General features: G+C 39.0%; 1 protein-coding gene across 1 annotated transcript; it reads left to right on the top strand.

The window, feature by feature from the left end:
• The first annotated feature begins 1264 nt into the window (after positions 1-1264).
• LOC113750872 (protein CELLULOSE SYNTHASE INTERACTIVE 3-like) lies at positions 1265-10822 on the top strand. Its single transcript, XM_027294806.1, has 7 exons — positions 1265-1394; positions 1810-1913; positions 2158-5221; positions 5954-8498; positions 8889-9343; positions 9871-9987; positions 10360-10822. The coding sequence occupies exons 2-7, from the start codon at positions 1849-1851 to the stop codon at positions 10519-10521; spliced, it is 6408 nt and encodes a 2135-aa protein (XP_027150607.1). The 5' UTR covers positions 1265-1394; positions 1810-1848; the 3' UTR covers positions 10522-10822.
• The last annotated feature ends 298 nt before the right edge of the window (positions 10823-11120 follow it).

Genomic DNA, 11120 nt, shown 5'->3' with positions numbered 1-11120 from the left:
TTTTGAAAGTTATATAACGGTCGTTAAATTTCAAATATCCCTTCCTTAAACTTCAAAATCTACAAAGTCTCATATTTTTGTTAAATACAAAACCTATCAGTTTCTGCAATTATTCCTTTGTTTTATAAGAATTGTTATATCAGGGGTAAATTTAAAATTTAATTGCATTTAATTCCGAAACACTCATCAAACCAAGCATCAGGAGTTGGAATGATGCTAATTCCAATGTGTGAACCAAGCTAGATATTGAAATGAAAAGTTTTAATTCCAAAATCAGAGTCTATGATTCCATTTTCATTTCCGATTTCAATATGTGAAACAAGCACCCCTCAGGGTTTGCAACAAATAACTGTGAAACCAAAAAAAAATAAAAAATCTTATCCAATCCCATTTGTGGATAAAACTTTTACCATTGGAGTCAACATTCATTTTGTCTAGATACACAAAATTTTTTGGAAGAATTTTCTAGGGACATAACTGTCACCTTCAAATGCGTATTTTCTTGATCTCAAAGCGCAAAGTGGAAGGAAAGATGTGTCTTTTACTCCTTTTTGGGTAGAAAGAGGAAAAAAAAAAAAGAAAAAGCCAACGCATTACTAATTCTAAAACCTCCCAAAAGAGCAAAAATAATTTTGGAAGAGACAGGGAAAAGAAGGTCCTTTTTCATTTCTTTTCCTTTTCTCTCTCTTTCTTTCCCCCTCCCTGTCCCTGCATTTCCTCCATCATTAACGTTGTTCTTCTTCTAATACAGTAAACATTGCAGGGTACATCTCCTTCTCTCCTTCTGGGTGTTTCTCTAATTAAACCATTAAACCTCAATTAGTAAACAACTCTGTCTTCTGAATTATTTAAATAATATATCATTTTTTCCTTTTTCTTTAAAGGGAACAAACTTTACCAAACAGTCCTCAAGGATCCGATCTCTGTTGTTTCTTTTGGGTCAAAACGATTTCTACTTGTCATTAACTTATTCCATATTTTAATTTAAAGCACCGAGTGATTCCAATTTACACCGAAAACACACACACACTACACACAGTCATGCACATATTACAACAAAGATGGCATTTTTAACGTGCAAAACTGCAAATATGTTGAGACCCACATGGAGTTATGTGAAAATAAAGATCTGGGGCATGGTTTAATTGTGATCTTTAATGGTTATTTTGATTGTTGGTGCAGAATTTTAGGTTGGGTTTGGTGGTAGCATTTGCCTCCAATTATTGTACAGAAACAACTGTTTATAGCCACCGTCATTCCTTTGGCGCAGATTTGATAGGCTGCAGGAGAAAAATTCAGGGCATTTTTTTTATTAATGGTGGTGGTAAAGTTTGAAGTTTTGAGAGCTAAAGAAGGGATTGTTTGAGCTGTATTCATCAAACTTCTATGCCAAGGTAAATCTCTAATGTTCTGTTTTTTCAGATTTTTTTTAACCTTCCATTCTTTGCGCATTTTGGATTTGTATTTGTTATGATCACAATTTGGAAGGCTTTATGGTTAGTGAACGTTTCTCGGGTTTTTTAATTTGTTTTAACTTCCGGAAATTGAAAATGGTTTTTGTGTGGATTTGAAGTCTTAATCCGTATGAAATTGCATCTTTTTTCTTAAAAAAAAAAGCGAGAAATTCTTATGTTCTTGGAAAATAAAGGCTGTGTAATCTATATTTCAGCTTTTGTATGAATAAATGATGGCATTTAATTTCTGGAAATTATTGTATTTTTGGGTTTGTTTGCCTGTGTGGAATTATTGCATTCGTTTATTGTTGGGGTGTATATGATTTTGGGTAGAGCTGAATTATTCACACTTCAGGAGGCCAAGAAGGGTGGTGAAACTGGAGTCTGCTTGCAAATGTCAAAGTCTTCATCCCCTAAATCCAGGGTTAAAAATGCTTCATCTTCTTGTCATACTAGAAGGTCAGTGCTACTCTCTTACTCTTCTCAGTTTGTGTTAATCTCATCTTCCTCTTTTGCAAGTCTATAAGCTATACTGGTTCTGTAAGTTTCCTATCACCGTAACTATTAAGTAACAGTTTGATTAAATATAGCAAGAACACATTGTGTCGTATTGAGTGTTTTTGATCTAGAGACTTGTTCTTCTAGAGGCTCTTGCACATAAGCATGCTTTATTCTAATGAATGAACCTGTTCTTTGTGCCCAGGGATTCAAATGGAGCTGCAGAATTGGATGATCCAGAAAGGACAATGTCTAGAGTGGCTAAATTTATTGAGCAGCTACATGCAAACAAGTCATCACCACCTGAGAAGGAGCTCATTACAGCCAACTTGCTTGGTATATGTAAAGCTAGAAAGGAAGCCCGGGCTCTTATTGGATCTCACGCCCAAGCAATGCCATTGTTTATATCCCTTCTTAGAACTGGCACTGTTTTGGCAAAAACTAACGTAGCCGCTACTTTAAGTGTGATGTGCAGAGATGAAGATTTACGAGTGAAGGTACTCCTAGGTGGTTGTGTCCCTCCTTTATTAACAATTTTAAAGTCAGAATCAATTGAAGCAAGGAAGGCAGCTGCAGAGGCAGTATATGCTGTTTCAGCTGTTGGACTTTCAGATGATCATGTTGGCATGAAAATATTTGTCACAGAAGGGGTAGTGCCCACTTTATGGGAGCAACTAAATCCCAAAAGAAAGCAGGACAAAGTGGTAGAAGGCTTTGTCACAGGGGCTTTGAGAAATCTTTGTGGAGACAAAGATGGTTATTGGACTGCAACGCTGGAGGCTGGTGGAGTGGACACTATTGTGAGGCTTCTATCTTCAGACAATACTGTGACTCAATCTAATGCTGCTTCTCTCTTGGCCCGTGTAGTCCTGGCTTTTAGTGATAGCATTCCTAAAGTAATTGATTCTGGAGCAGTTAACGCTTTGCTTAAACTCTTGGATCAACAAAATGATGTTACTGTGCGTGCCAATGCAGCTGATGCTCTGGAGGCTCTTTCTTCCAAATCAGCAAGTGCTAAGAAATCTATTGTCGAGGCTCAGGGAATTCCAGTACTGATTGGGGCTGTTGTTGCTCCTTCTAAGGAAGGAATGCAAGGAGAGGGAGGACAGGATCTTCAGCGGCATGCAACAAAAGCCTTGGCAAATATATGCGGAGGGATGTCAGCTCTAATACTTTATCTTGGAGAGCTCTCGAAGTCTCCACGCTTGGCTGCTCCAGTTGCTGATATAATTGGAGCACTTGCTTATTCTCTCATGGTTTTTGAGCAGGATGCTGAGGAGGAAACATTTGATGCAACCAAGATTGAGAACAGCTTAGTAACACTATTAAAACCACGTGATAACAAGCTGGTCCAGGAGCGACTTTTTGAGGCCATGGCTAGCATGTATGGAAATTCTCATCTATCAAAAACAATTAGTCAACCGGTGGCAAAGAAGGTGCTAATTGGGCTTATAACGATGGCTTTTGGTGATGCACAAGAGTCTCTGATACTTTCTCTAATACGCTTCTGCTGTGATAATGTTGGCATCTGGGAAGCTATTGGAAAGAGAGAAGGAATTCAGTTATTGATGTCATTCTTGGGTCTGTCGAGTGAACAGCATCAAGAGTATGCAGTTAAATTTCTAAGAATCCTGACCGATCAAGTTGATGACAGCAAATGGGCAATCACTGCAGCTGGTGGCATTCCACCTCTTGTCCAATTGTTAGAAATGGGATCTCAGAAGGCTAGGGAAGATGCAGCATATATATTATGGAATTTGTGCTGTCATAGTGAGGACATTCTTAATTGTGTTGAAAGTGCTGATGCCATACCAGCGTTTCTGTGGCTTCTAAAAAATGGTGGATCTGAGGGACAGAAAGCCTCTGCTAAGGTCCTGACAAAGCTTATTCGAGTTCCTGATTCATCAATCATCAACCAATTACTGGTTTTACTCTTGGGTGACTCGCCAAGCTCAAAGGCCCACGTAATTAAGGTTTTGGGTCATGTGCTTGCCATGGCTTCACACAGTGACCTTGTGCAAATTGGTGCTGCTGCTAATAAGGGGCTGAGATCACTAGTGCAGGCTCTCAATTCCTCAAATGAGAAAACCCAAGAACATGCAGCATCTGTTCTGGCTGACTTGTTCACTACCCGCCATGATATTTGTGACAATTTTGCAACAGATGAAGTAATAGACCATTGCATGAAGCTTTTGACTAGTAAGACTCATGGTATTGCAACACAGTCAGCTCGTGCCTTGGGTGCTTTGTCTCGCCCCACAAAGACTAATTCTTCAAAACAAAAGTCTTATATTGCAGAAGGGGATGTCAAACCTTTGATTAAAATGGCAAAAACATCGTCAATTGATTCTGCAGAGACTGCAGTAGCTGCATTGGCCAATTTGTTGTCAGACACCCAGATAGCAGCTGAGGCACTGGCAGAAGATGTTGTTTCAGCTTTGACAAGAGTTTTAGGAGAAGGATCACCAGATGGGAAGAAAAATGCATCACGTGCCCTTCATCAATTGTTAAAACACTTTCCATTAGGTGATGTACTAACTAGTAGCGCTCAGTGTCGGTTTGCGGTTCTTGCAGTTCTTGATGCTTTGAATGAAATGGATATGGATGGGAATGATGTAAATGATGCTTTAGATCTTGTTTCACTATTGGCAAGGACAAAGCAAGGTATGAACTTCAGTTATCCACTGTGGTCTGCCCTTCCTGACATTCCTGCAGCTTTGGAGGCACTGGTAAAGTGCCTGTCTATGGGACCACCCCAGGTGCAAGACAAAGTGATAGAAATTCTCTCAAGGCTTTGCAGGGATCAACCAACAGTGCTAAGTGATTCCTTGATGACACAGTTAGAATCTATCAGTGCATTGGCAAACAGAATAATGAACTCAACTAGTCTTGAAGTCAAAGTCGGGGGAGCAGCCTTACTCATTTGTGCAGCCAAGGAGCACAGAGTTCAGTTAATGGATATACTTGATGCATATGGATACTTGAAAGCTCTTATATATTCTCTAGTAGATTTGATGAAACAAAATTCCAGTTGCAGTTCTCTAGAAATCGAAGTTAGAACACCCCGAGGTTTCAGTGAAAGAACTGCTTTCAGAGAAGTAAACGAATTTGAGATTCCTGATCCAGCAACTGTCTTAGGAGGCACTATTGCTCTGTGGTTGCTAGCAATAATATCTTCATTTCATGTGAAGAACAAATTAACAGTTTTTGAGGCTGGGGGACTTGATGTCCTTTCTGAGAAGCTTGCAGTTTATATTAGTAATTCACAGGTATGGTGAGATAGTTTCAATTATTCCATAGGGTTCTTATATTGTGCTCACATACATTGCATGAACTAAAGACCTATCAAATGAGATCTGAGTATTTAACTATCTAGTTAGATGCCAACAGACACATTTCATATTTAAGCCTTGGTTTATTAATTTTCATTTATTCAATCCTTCATTTTACTAGACATGGATTTCCTTAATTTATCCAATGACTTTCTGGTTGACTAGAAGTTTGATGACCATGAGCACTTGTATTGCCTTCTTCCAATTGTGAATCTAGTATTATATGTGGAGGCTTACTCCCAGCTCATAGTTAATATTGCATGCATTTTTCATTCGAGTTGGGTTCCTTTTCTTGGATAACATCATGACCCGGATGCATGAAGAAAACGTGGAGTCAATTCCAGTTCTAGCTTTCACTGGTGTTCGATGGACACACATACAGTGAAAGAACATTTTTTTAAGCCCATTTCACCTCAGCCTGAGGTCCAGTTGACTGTTAAATATTTTCTTTAAAGTTCCTATGGTTTGGTTTTTCCTCAAGCACACACCCATTGTGTTGGTTTAATTGGATGCCTCAAAATGTTTGTACAATGAACATTAAATTCGGAAAGATTGTTTATTGGAGGTTTCCTACTGTTGCTCTCTTGTAGTTTTCCTCATGTTTAATCAGGCATATATGTGACTGGTTTGAGCTTTCTTTGTGTAATTTTGCATGCTTGTGCACTTCAGGCAGAATTCCAGGATACAGAGGGCATATGGATTAGTTCCTTGCTTGTGGCAATCTTGTTCCAGGATGCCAATGTTGTATTATCCCCAGCAGCCATGCATCTCATCCCCTCGCTTACACTTTTACTGAAGTCTGAGGAAGTTATCGACAGATTCTTTGCTGCCCAGGCAATGGCTAGTCTTGTTTCCCATGGAAACAAGGGATTAAATCTTGCAGTTGCAAACTCTGGTGCAGTTGCTGGGTTAATAACCCTAGTTGGTCATATAGAATCTGATATCCCAAATCTTGTTGCATTATCAGATGAATTTTCTCTTGTCAGAAATCCTGATGAAGTTGTTCTTGAACTCCTTTTCGAGATTGAAGATGTAAGAATTGGTTCTACTGCACGTAAGAATATTCCTCTACTTGTAGATCTTTTGAGACCGATGCCAGATAGGCCTGGTGCACCTCCAGTGGCTGTTCAGCTCCTGACTCGAATTGCTGATGGAAATGATGCAAACAAGTTAATTATGGCAGAAGCTGGAGCATTGGATGCCCTGAGTAGATACCTGTCTTTGAGTCCCCAGGACCTAACTGAGGCTACAATATCTGAATTGTTGAGAATACTCTTCAGCAACCCCGATCTTCTTCAATATGAAGCAACTATTAGTTGCACACACCAACTTGTTGCTGTTCTTCATTTAGGTTCAAGAAGTGCAAGACTGAGTGCTGCTAGGGCTCTAGATGAACTTTTTGATGCTGAACATATCAGAAATTCTGAAACAGCTTCACAAGCATTTCAGCCTTTGTTGGATATGCTTGGTTCTGCATCTGGGAGTGAGCAACAAGCAGCTTTTAGTGCTTTGATTAAGTTGACTTCGGGAAATAATTCAAAAGCAGTTTTAAGTGCCGAAACTGAAGAAAATCCTCTTGACAATCTACACAAAATTCTTGTTTCGTCTTCTTCTTTGGAATTGAAGAGTAATGCTGCAGAACTCTGCTTTGTGTTTTTTTCTAATGCAAAATTCAGAGAAATGCAAATAGCAGCTGAATTCTTAAAGCCACTTTTGTCATTGATAGAGTCAGGAACAGATTCAGCTATGGAAGCTGGTATTTGTGCTTTTGAAAAATTGTTGGATGACGAACAACTGGTGGAGCTTGTATCTGCTTATGATGTTGTTGATCTTCTCGTTCACTTGATTTCTGGATCAAACCATCGGCTGATTGAAGCGAGCATTTGTACTCTCATCAAGTTGGGGAAAGACCGAACTCCTCGCAAGTTGGATATGGTCAAAGCTGGCATCATTGATAGTTGTCTTGCGCTACTCCCTACTGCACCTAGTACCCTGTGCTCAACAATAGCAGAACTTTTCCGTATACTGACAAATAGTAGTGCAATTTCAAAAAGCTCAGCTGCCGCAAAAATTGTAGAACCTCTGTTCTTGTTGTTGCTTCGGGCAGACTTCAACCTTTGGGGACAACACAGTGCGCTGCAAGCACTGGTTAATATATTAGAGAAGCCGCAAAGCCTTGCAACCTTAAAACTTACCCCCAGCCAAATCATCGAGCCTCTGATTACATTTCTGGAATCCCCATCTCAAGCTATCCAGCAGCTTGGGACAGAATTGCTCTCCCATCTGCTTGAACAAGAGCATTTTAAGCAAGATATAACAACAAAAAATGCTATTGTGCCCCTTGTACAACTTGCAGGGATCGGAATATTAAGCTTGCAGCAAACTGCAATAAAGGCCTTGGAAAGTATCTCTTTAAGCTGGCCAGAGGCTGTTGCTGATGCTGGTGGTATTTTTGAGCTTGCGAGGGTTATTATTCAAGATGAACCCGAACCATCTGACACATTACTGGAATCAGCAGCTCTGGTTCTCTCTAATGTTCTGCGCTCTAATCCAGACTATTACTTCAAAGTTCCACTGGTGGTTCTTGTGAAAATGTTGCACTCGGTACAAGAGGGCACAGTTAAACTTGCTCTTGATGCACTGATTGTTCAAGAAAAGACTGATGCTGCAAGTGCTGAACTGATGGTCGAAGCTGGTGCTGTAGATCCTCTACTAGATCTGTTAAGATCTCATCAATGTGAAGAAGCCTCAGGAAAACTGATTGAAGCTTTATTTAATAATGCACGAGTACGAGAGATGAAGGTATCTAAATACGCTATAGCACCCCTAGCACAGTATTTACTGGATCCACAAACTCGGTCACAGTCTGGTAGGCTTCTTGCAGCTCTTGCTCTTGGTGATCTCTCCCAGCATGAAGGACTTGCCAGAGCCAGTAGTTCTGTATCAGCCTGTCAAGCACTAATAAGCTTGCTTGAGGATCAACCAACAGAAGAGATGATTATGGTGGCGATTTGTGCATTACAAAACTTTGTCATGCATAGTCGTACCAATAGAAGAGCTGTTGCTGAAGCAGGAGGTATATTGGTAATTCAGGAAATGCTATTGTCTGCAAATTCAGACATTGCAGTGCAGGCAGCTCTGCTGATCAAGTTTTTATTTTCAAATCATACACTCCAGGAATATGTATCAAATGACCTTATTAGGTCATTGACAGGTGACGTCTGTTCTTTTTCTGTTCTAAAAAACCTAGTCCTCTTCCAATATGTCTTCATGATTGATTTTCCTAAATCTAGCTTCAAAAAAAACTTTCTGGGTTGCACTAGGTTCAATCACTTGAAAAACTAGTATTGCAGTTATTCAATTAAGAAACCAGTGGTGACTTGTCAGTTTGACTTGGGAGCAAGAGATGATTTAAAAAGATGACACAAGATCTGGAGTTTTTTTAAGTTTTATAAGTGAACCTTGTTGTTTGAATATGAATCTGCTTTGACTGGCATCTTTTACTTTAAAAGTCCTGGTCTCTTGAAACACTGAATCTTTTTTTGCCTCAAATTTTTTTCATGTATCTGGCTGAAATTAATATCTACTACATGTCAATATGCAGCTGCATTGGAGAAAGAACTGTGGGCTAGTGCAAGTACTAATGAAGAGGTTTTAAGGACCATGCATGTCATATTCACCAACTTCCCAAAGCTCCATATTTCTGAAGCAGCTACACTTAGTATTCCTCATTTGGTAGCAGCATTAAAATCTGATAATGAGGCTGCACAAGATTCTGCTCTAAACACCTTGTGTTTGCTGAAACATTCCTGGTCAACCATGCCAATAGATGTCTCAAAATCCCAAGCAATCATTGCTGCAGAAGCGATACCAATCCTGCAAAGTCTCATGAAAACTTGCCCGCCAAGTTTCCATGATAGAGCTGATAGCCTGTTGCATAGATTGCCAGGTTGTTTAACTGTTACTATTAACCGTGCAAAAAACCTAAAGCAAGTCATGGGAGGTACAAATGCCTTTTGTCGATTAACCATTGGTAATGGTCCTGCAAGGCAAACAAAGGTAACAAGTTTTTCTTTAATAGGTTTGATTAAAAAGGAATAGCTGGCTTTCTGACATATCTTCGAATCCTTATTTTCTGTTGTATGTGATACAGGGGATTATTTAATTGTCTTTTCTTTTTCAATCAAACGAGAGTACTATATAGCTTGCAATAGCTTTCTGAGTTTAATCATGAGTTGTTACTTATGCTGTATGATTCTTTTGTAAATTTCATAGATTAATTTATGCACAGAGTTTTATGACCCTTGTCATGTTATGGGTAATACAGCAATTTTATTGTTTTTATGGGCATAGCAGGGTTTCTTAGTATTTTAGGAATTTTACATAACATCTGTATACAAAAATGCAATTTATAGGAATATAAATTATTGATAAACTTTAAAGGGGTTAAACATATGTCCACATACCACTTTTATTTGCATTCAGCTGTCAGTGATTTATAAAATGCCAAATAGCAAAATGTTTTAGTTCTTCTTACGATGAGTGAGCTATCATTTGTCCTAATGGTGTTACTATTGGTATTTCAGGTTGTGAGCCACAACATGTGTCCAGAATGGAAAGAAAGTTTTACCTGGGCCTTTGATATACCACCGAAGGGCCAGAAGTTGCACATAATATGCAAAAGCAAAAGTGCATTTGGAAAGGTAATTGTCTTCAGTTCTGATTCATATCTAAAATTGTGCATCCCACGTAAGCTGGATGCTCCTCTGTATGGCTTTGTAATAAACAAATCTTAGAAAATAAAAAAGAGCACTTGTAAAGAATAAGAAAGGTGACAGATAATGCAATGACTGCATGATATTTGCTTGGAATGGACAGTAACTAATTTTCACTTGAAAAGGGCAGTGAGAGTTAATTTCTGAGGCAAACTTCCATACTTCTTGCAGTTGTGCTGCAGTTACCCATTTGAAATGTGCTATAGCTGCCAGCAGATTGTAATCAGCCTTTTAGACACAATCCTTTCTTTTAATTGTGTTGTGATGGTTTTTGATATGAATATTGTGTGTATTTCTCAGACAACTCTAGGGAGGGTGACAATCCAAATTGACAAAGTTGTGAGTGAAGGGACATACAGTGGTGAATTCAGCCTGAGACATGATAGCAACAAAGATGGCTCCTCGCGAACAATTGAAATTGAGATTACTTGGTCGAATAGGTTATCAGATGAAACTGTGTGAAAGAAGTTAAATCATCCTCACATGACTAAACACAAAATAGCTCCTGAAAAGCTTTTCAACCATGTTTTGGAGAAACTGCTATATTGCAACCTTTCATGATGCAAATGGATGTTCGCTGGTCAGTAACTGAGTATGCATATTGGCAGAATGATCACTTTGGTAGCTCTGGTAAATTTCTGACCTTGAAAAATGCAAATGGTTGAAATATTTTTAGAGGCAAAGAAAACGGAGAGACTTTATTATGTTGGGGTGGAGGGAGAGAGAGAGAAGGGGGGGGGGGGGTGGGAGGCGAAATCATCGCTGGATATTGCAGTAAGTTTTGTTGTACAGTTAACCCTGTAAATGCTGCTATATGTATGTTCACAGAAGAATAGCATAATTGCAAGGGGAATGAACTTTGACCTCAACAGCTCTTTTTCATGGCCAAAGGGGTCGCAGCTGTTTGCTTCACTTTTGTATACTCCAAGATATGTTTCCAATTAAAAGCAGCAGTAGTTGCAAATGTAATTATGCAAGAAATGAGGTGTCAAATTTCTATACCACCTGTATATGGTCTCCAGTTTGTTCTAAACTGCATTATTTTCTCTTCAAGGCTAATG

The sequence above is a fragment of the Coffea eugenioides genome, chromosome 10 (genome assembly GCF_003713205.1).
Source record: "Coffea eugenioides isolate CCC68of chromosome 10, Ceug_1.0, whole genome shotgun sequence".
NCBI classification, from domain to species: Eukaryota; Viridiplantae; Streptophyta; class Magnoliopsida; order Gentianales; family Rubiaceae; genus Coffea; species Coffea eugenioides.
This window is presented reverse-complemented; position numbering and strand designations above follow the sequence as displayed.